The sequence below is a fragment of the Drosophila obscura genome, unplaced genomic scaffold (assembly GCF_018151105.1).
Source record: "Drosophila obscura isolate BZ-5 IFL unplaced genomic scaffold, ASM1815110v1 contig_74, whole genome shotgun sequence".
Classification (NCBI taxonomy): Eukaryota; Metazoa; Arthropoda; class Insecta; order Diptera; family Drosophilidae; genus Drosophila; species Drosophila obscura.
In genome coordinates this window covers 421,886-447,126 of record NW_024542866.1, presented here as the reverse complement: position 1 = coordinate 447,126, position 25,241 = coordinate 421,886, and the positions used below count along the sequence as shown (strand labels likewise).

General features: G+C 37.1%; 1 protein-coding gene across 5 annotated transcripts in view; it reads right to left on the bottom strand.

The window, feature by feature from the left end:
* The window catches only part of LOC111075299 (neuronal acetylcholine receptor subunit alpha-7), a 161,042-nt gene that overhangs the window by 120,412 nt on the left and 15,389 nt on the right, over nt 1-25,241 (bottom strand). For all 5 annotated transcript variants that reach the window (XM_041595670.1, XM_041595671.1, XM_041595673.1 and 2 more), the window contains one exon: nt 20,155-21,260. In XM_041595670.1, the coding sequence (XP_041451604.1) occupies nt 20,155-20,248 (94 nt within the window). In that variant the 5' untranslated portion in view covers nt 20,249-21,260. The remainder of the gene's footprint in view (nt 1-20,154; nt 21,261-25,241) is intronic.

Here is a 25,241-nt window from a genome sequence, read left to right as displayed (position 1 = left end):
TACCCGTACTCAGTTAGTATCTACATTTTTGAGCTTATGATTTTTTAGAATTTTAGAAAAAAAAAAAAAATTGTACATATTACATTTTTTTGCTACATCTGCTATCTACATCTACATATACAATTTATATTCTACATCTAACATGTAGATTGTAAATGTTCCATTTCGATTCTACATCTCCTCCGCTAGGGGTTGCTCGCGCACTGAACGCGGCAGAGTGTGCGAGCGAGAAGGAAAATGAATTGCGTTGTCGTGGGTGGGAGGGGGTGGGGAAGCAACTGAAAATTAATTTCTTCATTCTGGCTATAATTATGATCCGATCTGATTCAGATTCGGCAATCTGGTAGATATGGTCATTCTCTACGATACTGCGTTTTTTGTTTAATCGTATCTTTAAAATTGTGGCTGCCACAGATTTTCGTCCTTTGTGGGAGGGGAAGGGGGCGGGGCGAAATTTTGAAATACACTTGTAGCAGTGTGATATCACATGAGTCTGGAAACAAAATTTGGTTCCTCTAGCTTTTATAGTCTCTGAGATCCAGGCGTCAAACAAGATGGACAGACGGACAGACAGACATGGCTCTATCGACTCGGCTATTGATGCTGATCAAGAATATATATACTTTATGGGGTCGGAAAATTTTCCTTCTCTGCGTTACACACATCCACTTTTACCACAAATCTAATATACCCCTTAACTCTTTTTTGAGTACGGGTATAAAAATACCATCGATTTATCAAGGAATTTACGTGCAGTAGCTATTTGGGAGTTAGACATTTCATTTATGCCCACATATGTATGCTTTGAATAATATATCGGGCGACGACCCAAAATAAACAATATCGAGCGACGTACAGGGCATTCCAGCTTTCCATTTCAGCTTGCTAAAGTAAAACGAATCAAAATATATTCATTAAATAAACTGAAAAGAAATGAAAATCCCCCAAAAACTGTATCTGCCCCATTATGGAAATCCATTATTGAGCGCTGATCAAATCGTCCTGATGAACGTGCCCATCGCCGCTGTTATATTTTTATACCCGTACTCAAAAAAGAGTTAAGGGGTATATTGTATTTGTGGTAAACGTGGATGTGTGCAACGCAGAGAAGGAAACGTTTTCGACCCCATAAAGTATATATATTCTTGATCAGCATCAATAGCCGAGTCGATAGAGCCATGTCTGTCTGTCCATCCGTCTTGTTTGTCGGCTGGATCTCAGAGACTATAAGAGCTAGGGCAAACAAATTTGGTTTCCAGACTAATGTGATATCACACTGCTACAATTGTATTTCAAAATTTCGCCCCGCCCCCACAAAGAATGAAAATCTGTGGCAGGCACAATTTTAAAGATACGATAAAACCAAAAACGCATTATTTAAGAGAATGCCTATATCTACCAGATTGCCGAATCTGAATCAGATCACATCATAAATAGAGCCAGAAGGAAGAAATTTATTTTCAGTTGCTTCCCCCGCCTCCTTCAGATAGAGACCCGCAACTCATTCTATTTTTCGCTCGCAGACTATGCCTCGACTATGCGCAGACTATGCGCCCTCTAGCGGAGGAAATATTAGAATATAAATGGTACATGTAGAATCTGCATGTTGGAAGTAGAATATACATTATAGATGTAGATAACAGATGTAGCAAAAAAATGTAAAATGTTGAATTTTTTTTTTAATTATAAAATTATACAAAATCATAAGCTCAAAAATGTATATACTGACTGCGTACGGGTATAAGTAGAGTCGCGTCCCCAGAAGCGACTCACACGTTCCTTCTTGGAGTCAAGACAGGAACTAAAAGAATAGCTTGCATGTCTGGAGTCGGTGTCTGGAGACTTATGCCGAGATATTGGCAGGAGACGAATGCTTCTACCTCAGCTTCCAACTTTACCCGATCACTGATGTTTGGTGTCCAGCTCTCACTTCCTGCCTCCAGTCGCTGGCCTCCTTATTTGTGCATAAGCTTTCCAACATATTTATATATTTGTAAAGATTAATATTGTAACAAATGCCTACATTTAATTTTCAAACTGCATAGTCTAGCTAGAAAAAAATTTAAGTGGAGTTTGAAGGGCGGGAAACATTTCCTTGGCTTTGAAAGCGTATTGTCTTAGTTATGTATATACAGCAGGCAAAACGAATCATTGTATTGATACAAACCACTGTAATACACGTGTACGTGAGCTGCAGCGCCTTTTCCTAACCACAATAAATATTGCCGTGACGAGGCCTGATTTAAAAAAAAAGGTGAATTAGAATAATGGAACAGACTGGCCGGAGTAAAAATGTGTCTATAAAAATAGATTTTCTTTTTATATAATATTTTTTTTTTGTCTATTTTGAACAAAATTAATTTTGTGCCAACATATTTATGACGAAAATGTAGGAAGTTAAATGTATATGTCGGACGAATCGGACCACGCCGACCCCTTCCGCCTATATTCAACCCATTGTAGCTTTCCGCCCTGCAGCATCCTAGAGAGTGTATTGTTGATCTGAAAAAAAAACTTATTTACTTATTTCCAAAGTAAGAAGTCGTAACACGTTGTAGAAGTTGTATCCAATGCACTATAGTCCAGAATTTTCTTTTAAATTCTTAAAGCAAGAATATTTAAAACTAACGAGAAGGATTGTGCGAGTCGCTTCTGGGGACGCGACTCTACTTATACCCGTACTCAGTCAGTACATACATTTTTGAGCATATGATTTTTTAGAATTTTAGAATTAAAATAAAAACATTTTACATTTTACATTTTTTTGCTAAATCTGCTATCTACATCTACATCTACAATGTATATTCTACATCTCCTCCGCTAGGGGTTGCTCGCGCACTGAACGAGGCAGAGTGTGCGAGCGAGAAAGAGAATCAGTAGCGTGTTTCATTCAGGGGGACACGGATGAAGCAACTGAAAATGAACAATCTGGTAGATATGGGCATTCTCTATGATACTGCGTTTTTAGTTTTATCGTATCTTTAAAATGTTTGTCTTTTTTGGCGGCGGAAGGGGGCGGGGCGAAATTTTGAAATACACTTGTAGTAGTGTGATATCACATGAGTCTGGAAACCACACTTGGTTGCCCTAGCTGTTAAATTTTTTGAGATCTAGGCGCTCAACAAGACGGACAGACAGACAGGCAAACGCTCAGACGGACAGACAGACATGGCTATATCGACTCGGCTACTGATTCTGATCAAGAATATATATACTTTATGGGGTCGAAAATGTTTCCTTCTTTGCGTTACACACATCCACTTTTACCACAAATGCAATATTTTTTTATTTTTTTTAGTTACTATTAAAAAATTAACGATTGGGGAAAATCGTGAAGTTCAGCTGAGGTTGATATATTTAGTTTACTAGTTCGCAAAAACTTGTGTAGATTTTTTACTGCCAATAACTGATTAATGACGATATTAATGGTATCAATATATATGCAATAAATTTCACCAAATTATCCAACTCATTCAGCAAACAAAATTTTTTTAAATTTTCTTGTAAAATTCGGTAGCAACCTCTAAACAATTTTTTAAAATAAAAATAAAAACTTTAACATTACTATCAAACCAAACGCTTTCCTTGTTACATACACCACCAGGAATCTAATATACCCCTATTTCTTATATATTCTTTAAGTACCAGGTATAACAAGATTTTGGGGAATACATATATATTGCTAATTCAAAAGATATAAGATATATTGCTTGAAATCTACTCAATCCACTTTATCACAATGTAAATATCATATTTAAATAGCTTATGTAAATTCCAAAAAAAAAATGTATTTAACTGCTGCTGACAACATAGTGCATACATTTTTTATCAATTCTTATGCAATACTCTTCATTATCCGGTCGCGAAGATTTAAGTGTATCGGTAAAAAATATTTAGGAAAAACCCCAACATTCTCTCGATTTGCTGAAAGTGGAAGATGCAAAATGCTAACATTTCTATAGGTTTCTATATATCTTATATACAGGAATAGTCCCAGAGATACATAATAATAACTTGGCCTTAAGGCGTCGAAAATATAAACATCATTTTGTTAAAACATATCCATTTTCACGACTTCAGTCCTTGACTCTTTGAGTCTCTATTAAAAGCCAAAATACTAGTAAGGAATACAAGTGGATGTCAAAGCTAATTTACTGCATGCCAGCTGAGGTTGTTCATTGTTGACCCATTTTCTATTTAGTCTTTTTATACACGTACTCAAAAAAGAGTTAAGGGGTATATTAGATTTGTGGTAAAAGTGGATGTGTGCAACGCAGAGAAGGAAAGGTTTTCGACCCCATAAAGTATATATATTCTTGATCAGCATCAATAGCCGAGTCGATATAGCCATGTCTGTCCGTCCGTCTGTCTTGATGAGCGCCTGGATCTCAGAGACTATAAAAGCTAGAACAACCAAATTTTGTTTCCAGACTAATGTGATATCACACTGCTAAAAGTGTATTTTAAAATTTCGCCCCGCCCCCTTCCGGCACCACAAAAGACGAAAATCTGTGGCAGGCACAATTTTAAAGATACGATTAAACTAAAAACGCAGTATCGTAGAGAATAACCATATCTATCAGATTGCCGAATCTGAATCAGATCGGATCATAATTATAGCGAGAATAAAGAAATTAATTTTCAGTTGCTTCCCCCGCCTCCTTCAGATAGCGGTGGAGATATTAGAATATAAATGGTACATGTAGAATCTACATGTAAGATGTAGAATATACATTGTAGATGTAGATAAAAGATGTAGCAAAAAAATTTAAAATGTAACTTTTTTTTTTTATTCTAAAAAATCAAATCTAAATCAAAAATGTATATACTGACTGAGTACGGGTATAAGTAGAGTCGCGTCCTCAAAAGCGACTTGCACGTTCCTTCTCGTTTTTCTTTGTTTCTTTCTGTTACGATGCGTTCCGTAACAGAATTCGGTTTTGCCGTCGGAGTCGACAACGTAGTTAGAATTGTGCGGTGAAAAGTGAGACGCAGGTTTTGTTTATTTTGGGTAAAATTTTTATCAGGTTAGTACAGTGTGTCATTTAATTAAAAATACGTCTATTGTGCGTTGTATGAAGAAAATGTGAAACTGCGTAATTATATGCGTTTTGCACGAAATTTTTCATTTCCAACAATGAAAACAGAAAAAACCAACTTAAATGCGAGGCTTAAGTCGAACAGGTACATATTTTGGCGGGTGTTTTGTTGTTGGCGCAAATGCACTGCTGATCTACCATAGCTGATCTACTCAGAGAATTGTTAATAAATTGAACAGATTCTATAAATTTCGAATACAAATATTTTAATTAACCTATCTGATTTTAAAGGCGATTCAGTTGAAATGCTCGGAATGAGCATGACGGCCTTACGAACATGAGCAAATCAACAAAACTAAAAAGGTTCTGTGGAAAAAAGAAAACAAAGCACAAAAATGTGAATCTATATTTTTAAAAGAAAACAATAAATAAAATAAATTTAATAATTTTAGAACAGAATTTACCCATGTCTTTTTCCTCAAAATAGCCAAATTTTTTACTTAAATACATCACTTATTAAGGCCTTACTTTATTAGGGAAATTCATCGCTTATTAAGGCCTTACTTTCGGTTATTTCTCGCTTACTATGTCATCGATTATGTTCCTAGACATCTCTGTGTTAAAGTAAACAGCCCATCGTATGGCAGTTCATCGCTTATGTCATCGAGCTGCATGACGTTGCCATCGATGTGTGGTTGCTTACACATCGCTTATCCGTACTACAGGGTAGGCTCGTAGATGTGCGCTGGTATTTACCCACACTAAGATATCGAAGATGGGGCAAGTGCACTATGGGAAAAATTGAGCACATTTTGGCATTTATTCTAAAAAAGCTAGACCTCTCCAAATTTTCATGAATGTTCGTTAGACTAAAGTTTAATTTCGGAAAACAAATTTAGTTTTTGGGACCAAGTCTTCTTTCCGCCCCCATGCTAAAAAAAATCCCATTTATGTCGTATTTATTATACAAAATGGGTTTTAGTCATTATTTATGATAAAAATACTTACAAATATGCTTGAACTTAAAAAATATATTTGATTGATTGTGAGTTTATTTGAATCTCTTCAACATGCGATTGCATGTCAGTTAGTGGTTGTTTAAATAGGCAATAAATTAGTCACGTTCTTTGAAATTTTAATCGATTGGCCTTCAGTGAGATAGTTTTCATCAACATAAAATATAACTTTTTACAGCGTCTGCTTCGCGTTTGTTGTTGATCCAAACATCAAGCAGCACTGCATGAGTGAACTCATAGACACCTGCAAAATGTAAAATTTCTCGAAAACGGGCCAAAACCATTATAACCAGCTGATTCTATAATATATAATCTATATTAATTGGTTAAAACCATTTAACTTGAGCCTTGGTGATTCGTTGTGCTATACAAAAGTAATATTGTACAGAACACACGTAACTTTCTTAGTATACAGCTAAAAATTCACTTGAGCCTCACACTGGAAAATTCAATCAAAACACATAAAAAACATGTATTAACAATAAATCTACATACCATGACGTGCTTCTTCCATATTTACACTTTCGGTTAATATTTAGGATCGAGTTAAGTTTTTTTTACAGCTCAAAGCACCACTGAACCAGCTGTCTTGAAAGCGCGCAAGAAATTAACGGTATTCCTTAAAAATTTTCTAAAATTAGTTTTACAATATCTTGTCATTAGGGACTAAAAAACTTAAAACCGCATTAAAATATTTAACACAACAAAAATTTCACTTATGCCAAAATTGTAGACTTTTTTCCCATAGTCCAGTGGAGACAAAGGCAGGCAACGAGGGACGTACATACCTACGTACATAGGTACTTTTATACATATATACATATACACTGGCAAGGTAGATGCATGTGCATGAACAATGCAGCAGAGACATTGAAGCAGAGGCCGCATCTGCCCTCAACTCTTAAATGCATTATCGCCGCCACTCACGGCATTATAATCGGGCATGTAAACGCCATTAGACATCAATTGTTTTGCCTCTTTCTAAACAGAAAGGAAGGGATGGTCCACTAAGACACGACGTACCACGGCACTGAGTGCTGAAGAAAATGCAGGCCGGCTGGACTATACTTTCTCGGGTGTAAATATTTTATTATGTACTTCTAGAAAGAGCCAGTTGCGTCTTAATTTAATTTAAGCACTGGAAGATGCAGCCCGCACGTCCGTTGCGAGGACGTGGGCTAATTGCGCTTGATGTGCCTGCGAACAAGTGCTGGCATAGAACTTACTTAAGGCTTCATACAGTGGGTCACAGCTTAAATGAAGAAGACGACCAGAAGAACATAAAAGTGGTATAATTTCGGAAATCTGAACATTATAAAACATAAAAAAGGACTTACAAACAGAACTTACAGAGGGGTGGGGAAAAATTACGTCATATATCACAATAAAATTGGTCGAATCCGTGAAAAAATGGCTGAAAAGTGCTTTTAAACAATGACAGTAACCTAAAATAAATAAACTTTTAGTTTAAAAGTAAAATATGCTGTGGGATGATATAAGGCAGTATTTTTTAAATTGATTGTTGAAACTGCTATACAAAAATGCTATTTAAAAATAAATTAAGCTAGTTTTGCTGAGGTTTAAATAGATTTCTATCAGTACTTTGATTTTCAATGGTAAGTTAGATTGTTCAGAAGTTATACCACTTTTAAGTTTTCTCTCGTCTGGTTCATTTAGGCTGTGAGCCACTGTATGTTATATTTAGCATTTCTTTAATAAAATTGCGTATACAGTTCTCAAAATGTTATATATAGGGGGGAGCCAAAGAAAACACTAGAGTCTTGGACTCGAGAGGTTTGCCAAATCCTCCGAAAAATACGTGGGTAACACAAAATCTCAGGTCTCATTTTTCGGACAACAATGAGAGCTGAATTCTGAGTAGTTGAAGTGGTTCAGGTGGCAGGCAGTCTGTCATTGCACCCTGCGGAGCTCAATAGATTGTTTGATTAATTGGTTGACAGAAGAAGATGAAGATGTGCAAAGAAACAACTTGACATCGTTGTATGGCTGTGCAGCTTTGCAAGTGAATGAAAAACAGACAATACCACCAGAGTGTCGATTAGAGAAGAAGGGCCCACATCAGGGCCCGCATCGTTCCACTTTAGGCTTCAGCAAATTGTTCTCATGTGGATTTTCTTCCAATTAGTCGACTGTCACCTTTTAGCCGAAACTAGATACTACTTTTTTAGTTTCAGATGCATCCGAACCAGTCAAAGCTTAAGTCCTGCCCGTAATCTGCCAAAAGCTGAGACGACTCCAGAGGAGATAAAGTCAGTATGACATATGACCTCTCCTGTATTTATGGTTAGATCATTATTATCAAATCGAACTAAACAAATCCAGATTATTAGAACATTTTTAATTAGATTAAATAAATAAAAATATTATAATAGATTTTTTTTGATTTTTTGAATGTTAAAGTTATAACGTATAGTTTTTTATACTCGTACTCGAAGAGATAAGTTTTGTGGTCAAAGTGGATGCGTGTGACGCAGAGATGAAACTTTTCCGACTCCATAAGGGATATAAATTCATAATCAGCATCAATAGTCGAGTCGATTTAGCCATGTCCGTCTGTCCTTCCGTCCTTTTGGTCGCCTAGTTCTCAAAGACTATACGAGCTCGACCAACAATATTTTTTTCCAGACTCATGTGATATCACACTGTGTATTTCAAAATTTCCCCCGGCCCTTTTTCGCCCCAAAAAAAGGATGAAAATCGGTGGCATGCCCATATCTATCAGATTGCCGAATCTTGGTTAGATCGGATCAATTTTATAGCCAGAATAAAGAGATTAATTTTCAGCTGCCAACCCCTCCAGTGCTGCATCGCTACTCGTTCTCCCTCTCGTTCGCACACTCTGCCTCGACTTCTTTCGGAGGAGATGTATAATCTACATTGTAGCTGTAGAATCTACATTAAGAATGATGTAAATTTAAACTGATGAAATATTTAAAAGTTCCACATAAATCATAAGCTCACATATGGGCATAAAAGAAGGGTCGCGGCCACAGAAGTGACTCACAACGTTACTTCTCGTTTTACTTCTGCGACAACTATTTTCATTTTGAACCTTACTGGTATCATCTTGAAGAAAACTTTATTACTTTTCGCTAGATCATCCGAATCGCTGATTGTGCACAGGGTCTGAAGATAACAGGAAGATGGTGCAGGATCATATCCAAGCACTGAACTGGTGTTATGAACCCATAGTGTTTCAGTGTATGCCAGCTATACAATTATTTCTATGTTGTCGCTGGCCCCGACCTGCACCCAACGCATCTGTTTTCCGGTGCTTCTTTTTCTTCTTCTTCCGTTACCGGAACTTTTGGGGTCAACGGCACAAACAATGGAGGCCAAATGTGAGTAAAAAACACGCAAACCGAAGTAACACAGCCAGCAATAAAATTGTACAAACTTACAAAAATATACGAGGATAACTCTATGGGTTTAAGGACAGCTGAAAGAAGAAAAATACGACTTATGGCAGGTGGTTCATTTTGTCGCTCTGTGCAAATAAACTTTTTTTTAGATTTTATGCATCCGCCTTGCAATCTAACGAACTTTAAAATTAAAATTTTTTATATTGGTGATTCCTTTTTATTTCCGTACTCAAAAACGAGTTAAGGGGTATATTGTATTTGTGTTGAGAGTGGATGTGTGCAACGCAGAGAAGGAAACGTTTCCGACCCCATAAAGTATATATTCTTGATCAGCACCAATAGCCGAGTCCGATATAGGCATGTCCGTCTCGATGAGTGCCTAGATCTTAGTTGCGTCCATGATCAATTGAATGCATTCTGATGGACACGAAACTCAAGGTTCGGACTTCAAAAGTTAAATATGTAAAGCTTGTACTCAGAAGTACTAATATTGGAGGCCAATTTAACAAAGAAATACATTAGGTTGAGCCAAAAAATGTTTTTTTTTAATTTAAACGGAAAACCCCATAATTTTGTTATCTTGGGCTTGATAGTAATATTAAAGTTATTATTTTTATTTTTGGAGGTTGCTACCGAATTTTGCAAAATTTGTTTGGCACTGGCATACTCTGAATATCCCAGAACCCGCCCTACTAAAAGCAGCTCGAAAAAAAGTTTCCGCTGTGCCATTTCAATCGCCTCATTCTACCTTCCCAAATTCCGCAACTATTCCTCATTGGCAAGGCAAGGCACCCTGACCTTTGCCATTATTCGCGACCGTGTCAGCAGCTTTTGGGCCTGGTTGTCCATATGGAACGGACTAAATTTATACACTCCTGCCCAGGCAACCCTACCCAGATTTGCTATGCAAAGCATTTTCATTTCATGCACGTCCTCCCACTTGACATATTTTTCGCAAACCTAGGGCACGATATTAATGAACACGGAGACAGAATTCACCAATAATTAAAATCAATGGTACGACGGAATGAAGGTGTTTGGGATCACAATATGATCAACTTAGAGAATCTGCCGCTAGAGAGAAGATAGCCAACAAACTTGAAACATATTTAAAATACCAGCAGCACTAAAAAACCAAATTGATTACGGACAGACAATTGCTGTTTTTTTTATGGTTTATTTGTCCCGAGCCAAACGATACCCGCCCTCGTATCGCCGGGAGCCGTACAGTTGTCCGAACTTCTGCTCTAGCCGTGAATTTCCTCCTGCAGTACTGAACAGCCTCAACATCCTCCCGATGGCCCTGATGGTGTTGGATGTGGAATCGAAAACATTTCTATATCGACAGTCTTTCGTTTGCTCACTCACATTTAACTAAAACTAGTAGATTTGATACAATATTTGGAGGAATATTGAAAATCAGACTTTTTTTTTTGTTGGAAATTAAACTGAATATTATTATCTGCGAATGTGAATGAGTTGCGAACAATATTTGTATGAAAAACGAGAAGGAACGTGTGAGTCGCTTCTGGGGACGCGACTCTACTTATACCCGTACTCAGTCAGTATATACATTTTTGAGTTTATGATTTTTTATAATTTTAAAATCAAAAAAAAAAATTTTAAATTTTACATTTTTTTGCTACATCTGTTATCTACATGTACATCCACAATGTATATTTTACATCTAACATGTAGATTATAGATGTACCAGTCATATTCTACATCTCCTCCGCTAGGGGTTGTTCGCGCACTGAACGCGGCAGAGTGTGCGAGCGAGAAAGAGAATGAGTCTTTGGCAGGGGGAGGCGGAGTTAGCAACTGAAAATTAATTTCTTCAATTTGGCTATAATTATGATCCGATCTGATTCAGATTCGGCAGTCTGGTAGATATGGTCATTCTCTACGATAATGCGTTTTTAGTTTTATCGTATCTTTAAAATTGTGCCTGCCACAGATTTTCGTCCTCTGTGGTGGCGGAAGGGGGCGGGGCGAAATTTTGAAATACACTTGTAGCAGTGTGATATTACATGAGTCTGGAAACAAAATTTGGTTGCTCTAGCTCTTATAGTCTCTGAGATCTAGGCGCTCATCAAGACGGACAGATGGACGGACGGACGGACGGACGGACAGACAGACATGGCTATATCGACTCGGCTATTGATGCTGATCAAGAATATATATACTTTATGGGGTCGGAAACGTTTCCTTCTCTGCGTTACACACATCCACTTTTACCACAAATCTAATGCACCCCTTAACTCTTTTTTGAGTACGGGTATAAAAATACATAATAATGGGTTCGGGCGAGTGTAATCTATTCATTTATATTATTATTAGCAGACACTAATAGTAGGCATTATATAGCAAGGATTGAGAACAGGATGGGGATGGACCTACGAGTACCCGGGTAGTACTCACCTCCGCAATCACCGAGCTAAGAGCCCAATGTAAAGAATTGCTGCCAATGCAACTGTTTAATTAATTAAATATCTATGCAATATTAAAAAAAAGCACGCCCTTTGCCAGGCCTTTTATTCCACATAATGGCGCACACAAGGATGCCCCTAATCTCATGGGGGACAGGCGGCATATTCATGCATATGCCTCGTCTGAAGGGATGCATTCATTTTTCGTTGTGACGGGAAAGTGACAAGAACAAAATAGAAAGAGACGTTGTTGCTTCGCATAATTTATTAAATACCTCATCAGCCTGGGGGCCGCAAAAAAGCCCCGAAGTCTGCAGGTCAACGAGGTTTTAGTACCCTCGCTCGTTTTATTAAAGAGAGGTGGAGACATGCAGGGCCAAAAAAGAGACTTATACAGATATATGTACATATTTATATATGTATGTGTGTATTTAGATATATGCGTCTAAATATTTAATATGGAGAGGTCTGCCAAGTCTGTAACGAGTTTGCTCTTTTGCTGTTTTGTTTTTTCGGTTCTGGATTGTGGCAGGCACACACATATTTCCAGTTGCCTTTTTAGCTACGTATGCACATACATGCATACATATATAAATACTTAAAACCATACATACATAGATACACACATATACATATATGTATGTAGGCTCGTTAGTTGGGATTTATGCTCTTTTTTTCAAAGTCGTCTTGACACGCCCGCAGCATGGTTAAAGTGTAAAAATGTAACGAAAGCGGTACGAGGCAGACATTAATAAGCTTCTTATGCACACGAAACTCGAAAACGCCCATCCCCCATCCACTTATGTATACGCGGCGCGCCGCTTCACTCTCCATTCCACTCGATTCCCCATCATTCACGGCTAGCTCCCCATTCTGCTAGGGAAAAAATCAAGATGTACGTAACTTCCTCATTTGATGCTTAGCCTCCTCCAAAGCTGGCAGACCAGACTGCCCTTCACCGCAAACAAGGCTGCACCAACGCAAGACATGCTGAGGCAAGTATGTTGGAGGAGAGTGCTAGTGCTTCCCTGGCATTGCCTACTTATGCAAATGTCTAAAATACTTGGGAGTGCAATGACAGAGCGCATCATTGCAACCAGACGGAACACAGCAACAAGCTAGTACCGTACCCCTACCTTAAGCTAAGAAGTACTCTACTTTCTTCTCGCCTTTAATGGCAGCACCAATCCTTAACGGCTTACTTTTAGAAAACATACATATATACATACATACATATGTAGATAGTACATATTTTAAACGGCAAGAAAAAAATTTTCTGTTAATACATTGTAATGAAGATACTGTTATTTGGTTTTACGAATTTAAGTATGTACATATACTCCTCACCTCTAGATCAGTGTGGTGGAGTAAAAGTGAACCTTTTTATACCCGTACTCAAAAAAGAGTTAAGGGGTATATTGTATTTGTGGTAAAAGTGGATGTGTGCAACGCAGAGAAGGAATCGTTTCCGACCCCATAAAGTATATATATTCTTGATCAGCATCAATAGCCGAGTCGATAGAGCCATGTCTGTCTGTCCATCCGTCTGTCCGTCCGTCCGTCTTGATGAGCGCCTAAAACTCAGAGACTAAAAGAGCTAGAGCAAACAAATTTGGTGTGATATCATGTGATATCCCACTGCTACAAGTGTATTTCAAAATTTCGCCCCGCCCCCTTCCGCCACCACAGAGGACGAAAATCTGTGGCAGGCACAATTTTAAAGATACGATAAAACTAAAAACGCAGTATCGTAGAAAATTACCATATCTACCAGATTGTCGAATCTGAATCAGATCGGATCATAATTATAGCCAAAATGAAGAAATTAATTTTTGTTGTTGTTTCCTCCGCATCCCCCTGCCAAAGACACGCTACTCATTCTCTTTCTCGCTCGCACACTCTGCCGCGTTCAGTGCGCGAACAACCCCTAGCGGAGGAGATGTAGAATATGAATGGTACATCTATAATCTAATGTACGATGTAAAATAACAGATGTAGCAATTCTATAATTCTAAAAAATCATATGCTCAAAAATGTATATACTGACTGAGTACGGGTATAAGTAGAGTCGCGTCCCCAGAAGCAACTCACACGTTCCTTCTCGTTAAATGAAAGTCTTTTGGTTCTGGTAATCGATTTTTTTATTTTTACGCTAAAGACACACATGTGGCCAAATGCGAAAAATTCCATACTTGCAAAAGGTTCGGAGTCTTGAACATTTTACTCTGGAACATCGTAGTCGTTCATTTTGGTTATGCTTTGCTTCGCACGAACATCGCAAACCTGATGCCCATCGTTACCAAGCAGATGGGACAGTAATCTTTGCGCGGCATCCCTTCCAAGCTTGGCAAATTTTTTTGATTAAGTTTGGAGAGAACACAGCAGTGAAACCTGTCAAATCTACCGGCCACACCACGAACGTCGCCACATATAAACATGCTGTTTACTTTATTTCATAATGAAAATCGATATACGAATGTGGCTTTGACTGTGACAACATTTCAGCCATTGCACAATGCTTCAAATGGTCAAAATTTTGCCAGAAACTGAAAAAAATGGGAAAATCTGACATTTTGTAAATTTAATGAAAAAATATTGTATGACGATTAATATTACAAAAGGTTTGTTGTATTTCATCGCTAACAAAAAATAGTACAGAGAATGAGATTTTTATTTTTTCATTTTTATTGATAATTTTAATAAATTTATAGGAAATGGCTAAAAAAGGAATAGACTAAGATAAGTAAAATTTTTTAGAAGACTTGTGGACATGTGGAAAACATAGAGGATAACCCGCGTTACTCGTAATCCCGTCACATTTACTCCATGTAGGATAGTCTGCAAATGCCTCTTACAAAAACAGCAAAAAAAATACAAAAACAAATAAAGTGAATAAGAACGTTATATATAGCATACGTAGTGTGCACACACCGGTTCCTACTTTCCATATTTATTTGCTTATTTTCCCATTTAAATAGCTTGCATACAGGTTCGTACAAATCTTTGACTTGAGCAAAACGAAGTGAAAATGGTCTGATAAAGCAGCAAAAGTCCAGGGCATCGGAAGTTCGCAAAAATCGGAATAAACCTAAAAAAAACTTTAAAAAAATGTAAATATTTGAATTTTTGCCAGAATATGGGCCATTTGGACCACTGCAGTGGTGCACAGCGCACAGTCCCAGTATAGAAAGCCCGGAGCTGTAGCGCGTACAGACGGTTGTTTACGTGAGCACATTTGAGTCCGTACAGCTTAGAACAGCTTAAAATCCAATCGCAGTCAGTGACAACTTTTACGTAATAAGAAAAAACAAGAGGGAACGTTGTGAGTCCCTGAAGTGGCCGCTACTCTACTTTTATATCCGTACTCAGAGAGCTCACATATAGCTTCTCTTCACGCACACTGCACAGGGCAGAGTGTGTGCGAGCGAGAAAAATATTCAGTAGCGCCGCATCGCTGGAGGGGGCGGGGTAGGCAACTGAAAATACCGGATATAATAATGATCCGATCTGTTCCAGATTCGACAATCTGGTAGACATGGTCATTTATTACGAAATTGTAGTTTTTGTTTTCTTGTATCTTTTATAATTGTGGATGCCACAGATTTTCGTCTTTTTTGGGGGCGAAGCGACGTTTGTCAGTACACATGGTTCGAAACTCAGTTGAAATTCGCCTGTAATAGATTTCTTTGACACTTTTGATAGTGTCATTTGCGGTTGTATGTTATAACAATCAAGTACACAAATTTACAATTCCAAATCATTTTTCGAACATCAAAGATCATTGAACTTCAGACCATAGTATATTGGGCGACTTTTCAGATTCAAGCAACCGACAAACAGTCCTCACCATCAGCACTGCCATGAAGCAGAGGCGAGGGCAGAATTGATCGAGTACATTTGCTGTGGTTTGAGCTCCTTCCAATGATGAGGAATACCCGGCGAAACTTGTACGGCTGGGTTGGCCTTTAGTTTGGGCAATCCTCTCCTCTTTCCGTCATTAGGATATGGCTATGGTTTGTGTCGTTGTGCCGTTTGTTTTTACTCTTTCACTTTATGTTTGGCTGTGATACAGATGTCAGTTCATTGCTCCCGTCGAGGCTGAGCATTGAACTTGCCAACAATGAAAATTGTCGTCCTGTTAAATTTATGGTACATTGCCCTAATTATACCCGTACTCAAAAAGAGTTAAGGGGTATATTAGATTTGTGGTAAAAGTGGATGTGTGTAACGCAGAGAAGGAAACGTTTCCGACCCCATTAAGTAAATATATTCTGGATCAGCATCAATAGACGAGTCGATATAGCCATGTCTGTCTGTCCGTCCGTCTGTCCGTCTGAACGTCTTGTTTGTCGCCTGGATCTCAGAGACTATAAGAGCTAGGGCAACCAAATTTGGTTTCCAGACTCATGTGATATCACAATGTTACAAGTGTTTGAAAATTTCGCCCCGCCTCCTTCCTTTGTTTTTTAAAATTTATATTTTAAATTTACCTATTAAATATTCCAAAAAATTTCCTTAAAATCGGTCTAGCCGTTTGGGAGGAGGAGGAACAAAGCAAACGAAAAGGGGTTGTACATTTTGTACCTGATCGCGTTCCCAATGGGCAGTTGGGCTCGCAACCTTCAAAAAGGTATTTTTTGTTCATATTTTCCATATTTTAGGTTTGGTTAACGAGTTTTAGCTCCAAAGTTTCTCCATATATAACGAGCAATACCTTAAACAACGTCTAATTAATGCACCTATACACAAACAAATAAAGAATATAGGATATCATTTTTTTCTCACTTTTCCTGAGTTTTTAAAGCCAAAATTTCGTAAAAAATACCGCACAAAAATCATCATTTTTCCATTTCAATGCTTTTCCCAGACGGTAAGCTGGAATCACATCTTTAGAACCAAACGTAAGATACTAGAGTTATGTGAAAAAAAAGCCCTACCTCTGAAAAAAGCTTTAAGCCTAGTACTCAGATCCAAAAACTGTTTGCCAGCAAACAAATGTCATATATTCTTCGAGCAGCCAGTGTGTGACCAGAGGTGTGCACTGCTTTCCGAACGGTTACACTGCTCATACCGCTACTTGGTTTTGCTTAAAGTTAATAAAATGCACTTCTTCGGCTGGGGCCGCTCTTCCCCAGCCATATCCTGGGCTCCCCAATATTTTATTGGCAAGGTAATGTGTCTGACACCGTGAAGACAAACTGTTTTGAAAACAATATTTGTTTTATATTTATGAAAATGAATAAAAATAATAAATTATAATATCCATATAATTGTCCTTTATATAATGCTGCATTAATTAGATTCTATTTGTCTTATTATTATAATATTTCATTTGGTTTTTTGTTTTCTTATTGCAATGTTTGCTTCGTGTTTTCTGGAAAATTATATCAAATTGATATAATTTTCGAGGTGGGTCGAAACATACCAAAAAAACAAGCATATACTTCGGATACTTTTCCAGTATATAACGACCATTTTGTTTGTTTATCTGAGTACTGCCTTCCGTACAGAGCCTAGAAAACAGTTTTTGCCGTAAAAAATTTCTTACCGGTTTCATACGGATATCAACCCTGATTCTGTTCGCGAAGTGTTTTTTTCGGTCTGAGTACTAGGCTTTAAAAAAAATACCAGACTTCAAAAATTCTTCAAAAGAAAGTTCTGTCATAGAAAAAAACCATAATTCTTTAAACAATTTTAAAGTCCCATATCTATCAGAAAAACTCGGTTTGGATCCTTGAGAAAAAAAGTTCGATTTTGTCGAGTAGTGTAATACAATAAACATGCGAAACAAGTTCCACATAAAGTGGTTGCAGAGGTTTGAAAAAAGGGGTTTAAAAGTGCACACTAAATAAAAAGGAAGTACTGTAAGTTACAGCCAGTCCGCTCAGTTTTTTTAACAAATTTGTTCTGTTAAGGCCTGTCTCCAGGCCTTTTAAACAGAGCCAACTTTGAAATTCTTCTAGAATAAAAAAAGGTAAAACGAGAAGGAACGTGTGAGTCGTACTCAGTAAGTAAATACATTTTTGAGCTTATGATTTTTTCGAATTTTAAAATTAAATTAAATTAAATAATTAAATTAAATTTTTTGCTACATCTGTTATCTACATCTACATTTACAATGTATATTATACATCTAACATGTAGATTGTACATGTTTCATTTAGGTTCTACATCTCCTCCGCTAGGGGTTGCTCGCGCACAGAACGCGGCAGAGTGTGTGTGCGAGAAAGAGATAGGTAGCGGGTCTCTGGCTGAAGTAGGCGGAAGAACCAACAGAAAATTTCTTCATTCTGGCTATAATTATGATCCGATCTGATTCAGATTCGGCAGTCTGGTAGATATGGTCATTCTCTCCGATCTCGTCCTTTGTGGGGGCGGAAGGGGGCGGGGCGAAATTACTTGAAATACACTTGTAGCAGTGTGATATCACATGAGTCTGGAAATCAAATTTGGTTACCCTAACTCTTATAGTCTCTGAGATCCAGGCGCTCAACAAGACGGACGGACGGACAGACAGACATGGCTATATGGACTCGGCTATTGATGCTGATCAAGAATATATATACTTTATGGGGTCGAAAACGTTACCTTCTCTGCGTTACACACATCCACTTTTACCACAAATCTAATATACCCCTTAACTCTTTTTTGAGTACGGGTATAAAAATACACTCTGACGATGAAGTGATTGTGTTAGTGGGGGCATATATTGTTGAAAAACAAAAAATAATAATTTTCATCTCTCTTTTTGGTTTTGCGGACAGTTTTTGCCTACATCTTGCACCATTCACTTCAGGAAGAATTGTAAAGTATATATTCCTGAGCTGTGCATCATCTGTTCTCGCAGTCCACACACGGTCCCGATAGGCAACCATCAATATAAATCTGTGGATTTCGCTCATGTTGCTGGATACTCAAGCCAGGAAACGTAAACGAAAAATTCCTGCCACAGTTTTTTTATATGAATTTTGACAGGAATTTTCCGATTCTGCGGTGCTGGATACTATGCTTTAACAATTACAATTTTTTATGACAGCCAGAATGAAAATAGAGAAGAATCTATTTAAATTTTCTCAGTGAATACACTCCTGATTTTTTTCATTACTGCTTCAAAAAATGTGTTTCCTGTGTTTATAAAGGTTTTTTTTTGTATATTGATCTTTAAAAATATAAAATCATGATATTTCTGCGAATTATTCAAACAATTATGTTTACTAAAGGCTCAGTAATCTTTTTAATATAATTTAATGATATTTTATCTTTAATCTTTTAACCATACTATATGGTCTCAATATACGTGGACACATATGTACATACATACAAACATCGTTTATTAAAATCAATGCATTAACTTTTCGAATGAATAAAGCTTGATTTGGCAAGGGACATAGGGATACACTTATTAAGGCACTTGGCCACATCAAGTGGAAAAGAGAACTGGCAAACAGTGAAAACTCCAAAATGGGATAACAAAAATCAAATATATATGTATGTACATTAAATTGAAGCAGAAAAATATTTTTTTCAAATTTAAACTGGACACCCCTTAATTTTCTTATCTTGAGCTGGATAGTAATAAGTTTTTTTTTTATTTAAAAACATTTTTTAGAGTTTGGTACCGAATTTTACAAAATTTTTGAAACAAAAAAAATTCAAAAAATTTGTTTTGCTGAATGAATTGGATAATGTGTTGAAATCTATTGCATATGTATTGATGCCATTAATATCGTCATTAATCAGCTATTGGCAGTAAAAAAAACTGCACACGTCTTTGCGAACAAGTTAACTAAATATATCAACCTCAGCTGAACTTCCAGATTTTCACGCATAGTTCATTTTTTAACAGTAACTGAAAAAAATTTTAATATGAACTAGTTTCTAAGTTTCAATATTATTTGAAAAAACCGACGAATGTAATTTTTGTTAATGTATATTTAACCAAAAAAATGTATTTTCTATTTGTGGTAGCAACCGCCAAACATTACACTAAAATTTGAAAAAAAAAGTTTGTAATAACTATTTTCTAATAATTAATAATTATTTTCTAACAAAGAACAGAATAAGGGGTGTCCGCTTAAAAAAAATTAAATTCTGTTCAATTTTTGGCATAGCCTAATGTACATATTTACGTATTTTTATAATTCTAAAATTAAGAATCTACAAATTTTCCCTCTTTACAGAGGAAAAATTTTAGTTGAGAAGTTTAATTAAAATATCAATTCACGAATTCACGAAAACTTCTATGAAAACGTTTTCAATATTTATGAATATTTATCAAGCCACTCACCTGGCAGCATAATGAGAAGTCCCAGGCCATAAGCCAGCCATATGACGGCGTCAACGGCGGATCTAGAGGATACGTACGGCTCCAAGAAACTCATTCTCCCCAACTAAGTTTGAATAGATTGGCTTGACCGATTTATTTTTTGCCCGGTCTTATCACCTTATTGTATCACTCGAGCTATGGCAGCAATGTGTGCTAATCAGAAATACAAAAATACATCGACAAAGACGAGGATGCTATCTAGACAAATGTCCGGTCGATCGCCGTAATCAATAAGCCACCCAAACTGAATCCGACGGACGAGTAGACAAGCGCTAACAGTTCTCCACGACAAGTGCTCTTTCTTACCTATTTCTTGCCCATTTTATGTCATCACAATCTCTTGATGCTCGAGCGATGTGATAGGATGGGATTGGAATGGTGCTGATGTGATGCCAAAAATTCAACCGTTGGTGTCAGTCAGTGGCTGCTCTTCGGTTTGGTTATCTCGGCATACTTTTCGTGGCGTTCAAGTTTATCGTTGTCCTTTCAGGTATGGGTCTTTAACTTTAAGGTGCCATTTATCAAAAATACCCAGAGAAAATTGTTCGCGTAACCGTTGTAGCTGAACTGTTGCTTTAGTCTGGTTTGGTCTGGGTGCCTTTGCCTGGGTTTAGGTCGGCTCGGTGGTCTCTTGATCTCTGTCCTTATTTCAGACTGTCATGGCAACCCGACAAGGAATTTTTCTTAACATTGGTGACAAGCACTACTTATTGTACTTATTGTGTGTAACTTATCCTTGGCTTGGGGTAGTTTGATTTATGAAGAGATGGGCATCTGCAGAATGTTTCCGGAGTTTACACAGGACTTTTAATTTCTTGTTTCTATCTTGGTCCGGATCAGTCGAGGGATATTGGTTTTACGACACCGCCCTGTATGTTCTGATTGAATATCCAGTCTGATTGCTTTTAAGCTCCGACAATACTCTATCTCAATTAATAGCTTTTCTTAATCGATTTCTTCAAGTGCTTATGCTCAAAAATTGCATTTTTTTCATTCAATATTTGTCACAATCTTCATTCGATGAAAAATGTTGGCGTAGTTCACAGTTGGCATTTTTTTTAGGAGAGCTGCAAAAGAAGTGGGAATAATATATCTTATAACATTTGTATTTAATAAAATGAATTCATCTATGTTCTAATCATGTAGATGTATATGACAGTTGTATACAAAAAATGTAAACTGATAAAATATATAAAAATTCCACATAAATTATAAGCTGACATATGTACAATGTACATACGAGTATATACTGACTGAGCACGGGTATAAAAGTACAGTAGTGGCTACTGCAGCTACTCACAACATCCCCTCTCGTTTTGAAAGCGATTTGGCAGGAAAGTTAAAAGCATTACGTCAGCAGTTATAATTTGCGAATTTCGCAACACATTCAAATTTGAAGAAAGCATGTTAACTCGATCGTTTGGTGGAGCGAGAATAGGTTCTTGAGGCACTAAGCGAGCTTTCCCTTGCTATTGGATTATACCAGAACAGACTTTTTTTCTCTTATAAGTCCTTAATATTCTAACTTTAATCTTAAAAAATACCAAATTCATCCGTGGATAATTGGAAAGCTTTCCTGGGACTATTGGTTTTCAGAAGCGGGAGAGCGGGGTCAATGTCACCAGCAGGACAGATTTTGGTTCAAAAATCATAGTTGCAAAAAAATATATTTTTAAATTTTACGATCGTAACCTAATTTTGAGAGGCAAAAGGGAACACATCTGATCTTGTCGAGTGTGACTGAAGTTCACACCTCTGCATTTTAAGCTAATCTGATTTAAGATGAGTTGGCAGTCCTGATCTAGATGCCGACAAGAGTGTTTGAAAAATGAAGAGAAAAAGAAGCCAATAAAGCAGAACGTTGTGTATTTCAAAATTTCGCACCGGCCCCATCCGCCTTCACAAAGGACGAAAATCTGTGGCATCCACCATTTTGAAGATAAGAGAAAACTAAAAACGCAGTATCGTAGAGAATGACCATATCTATCAAATTGACGATCCTGAATAAGATCTGATCATTATTATAGCCAGAATAAAGAAATTATTTTTCAGTATCTTACACCACCCATCCAGCTCTGCAGACGCTAGTTATTCTCTTTCTTGCTCGCACACACTCTGCCCTGTGCAGTCCGTGACCTTTCGCGGAGAAGATGTAGAATTCTACATAAAGCATAAGCTCACATATTTATATACTGGCTGGGTACAGGACCCGTACTACGGGTATAAAAATATAATGTGCTTACATGTGTGAGTACCCACAGAACCTGCAAGTGCGAGTGTGCGAATAAGACAATTTTCGAGACCGCAAGATGTTTAAAAAAATTTCTTCTTTAAAAATCTTTTCGCGATTGACTGGTTGGATAATAAAATAATTATATTTTCTGTATTCATATTTAAATTCATGGTAATATGTATTAATTAGCATATTAAATAACTGCTTAAATTCGAAAAAGGATTTTCGTGAAGATATCATGTTTTGAAGAGCATAGGCATGGGCATATGTACATATGTAGAAGAAAAGTACTTACAAATATAATAAATTTATATTACTTGGGACTGCCAGCTCTTGCTTTTTATTCATATTACTTGAATTGTAATTGTATTCATTATTAAATTGTATAATCTGGTTCATGGATATATTGTATTTGTGCTATAAGTGGATGTGTGTACCGCATAGAAGGAAACTTTTCCGACCCCATAAAGTATATATATTCTTGATCAGCATCAATAGCCGAGTCGATATAGCCATATCCGTCTGTCAGTCTTGATGAGCGCCTAGATCTCAGAGACTATAGGAGCTAGAGCAACCAAACTTTGAATTACACTTGTAGCACTGTGATATTACATGAGTCTAGAAACCAAATTTGGTTGCTCTAGCTCTTATAGTCTCTGAGATCTAGGCGCTCAACAAGACGGACAGACAGACATGGCTATATCGACTCGGCTATTGATGCTGATCAAGAATATGTATACTTTATGGGGTCTTAAATGTTTCCTTCTCTGTGTTACACACATCCACTTTTACCACAAATACAATATACCCTTTAAGTCTTTTTGAGTACGGATATAAAAAGAAGGGAACTGGCGTGAACTGCTTGAAATTCGAAACCTTCAAAAACTATCCCCAGATGAAATCTGACTCCATTTCTGCACAGTATCTATGTATTTATAATTTATATTGACAGAGATTGGTTTTTGAGTTTAACAATTGAGCATTTTAGATTAGCATCAAATTAAATGTAGGTACTAAATCATTTACTAAAAACATAATAATTACACAGCGCGACAATGTTTTTGTACTCTGCACGAGACAAAAACGAGAAGGAACGTGTGAGTCGCTTCTGGGGACGCGACTCTACTTATACCCGTACTCAGTCAGTATATACATTTTTGAGCTTATGATTTTTTAGAATTTTAGAATTAAAAAATAAAATTTTACATTTTACATTTTTTTGCTGCATATACAATGTATATTCTACATCTAACATGTAGATTGTACATGTACCATTTAGATTCTACATCTCCTCCGCTAGGGGTTGCTCGCGCACTGAACTCGGCAGAGTGTGCGAGCGAGAAGGAAAATGAGTAGCACGGTCGTTGGCAGGAGGGGGCAGGGAAAGCAACTGAAAATGAATTTCTTCATTCTGGCTATAAATTTGATCCGATCTTATTCAGATTCGGCAGTCTGGTAGATTTTGGCATTCTCTAGTTTTAGCGTATCTTTAAAATTGTGGCTGCCACAGATTTTCGTCCTTTGTGGGGGTGAAAAGGGGCGGGGCGAAATTTTGAAATGCACTTGTAGCAGTGTGAAATCACATGAGTCTGGAAACAAAATTTGGTTCCTCTAGCTTTTATAGTCTCTGAGATCCAGGCGTCAAACAAGACGGACAGACAGACATGGCTCTATCGACTCGGCTATTGATGCTGATCAAGAATATATATACTTTATGGGGTCGGAAACGTTTCCTTCTCTTCCTTGCACACATCCACTTTTACCACAAATACAATAGGCCCCTTAACTCTTTTTTGAGTACGGGTATAATTAGGGTGTAGGCCTGAATGAGTATATATCCCCCGCCCCATACCTAAAACTTGCAATATACTCCAAAAAAAAATTGTATTTAAAAATTTAAAAATCGCGATTTCATGGCTTTTCATTTTTTTTATAAGTTTTGCTCGGATAAAAAAGTTAATGGGTTGAAAAGGGAATTTTATAACCTTCCAACTAAATGTACTTACACCTATTCGGTAGTATTGCTCTTTTTTACCTAATGGCTTTCAGATATGATATTCTTATTATCAATAAAATGAATGTAAATAATTGTTTACCAACTAGTATTAAGTGAATGTAAAACTAAGTAGCGCATATTCCATAGTGGGAATATCGGCTTGCGAAGTTCGCAGAACGGCAGCAAAGTTTTCCGATAAATTGCATTACTTTGCAGTTTTGTTTTTTGCTTTGAATGAAATAAACGAAAGAAATAAGTGTCCCGCAGGATGGGGCAAAATGGAAGAACAAAATAGGAAGCTTCCGTCGATACTCAAGTCAGCGACATATGAAACTCTTTGCAAAATGTAGCACATACATACATATTTACACATATATTTATGTCTGTATGTATGTACTTCACTGGCATTCCAACCACAAGAACTCTTGGATTAAGGAAACGTTTTTGCTCGCCGTTCGATTTCTTTCGCCGAGTTGCGGAGCGGTAATCGAAATGGAAGAGAAATACTATGAGTACTACAAAATGAAAATACACGGGGAATTTTATTTTTTGTCGTTGTACTGTACTTAGACTGTCATAGAGGGAGCAGTGATATTTGTTGAGCTGTTAAGTCAAATCCTAATCTTTGCCCCCAGCCCAGCCCATCCACATGCAGATGAAACCAGTGAAGGAGATAGTTTTGCCACGTGTTGATCTATTGTTTGCCTTGTTGCGCATTTGAGCGTGTAATCTTAACTTCTGATTGATGAACATTGATGGCGACACAGGATACAGCCCTACAGGACAAATCTTGTAGGCCCGTAACGCGGAAAAACCTAG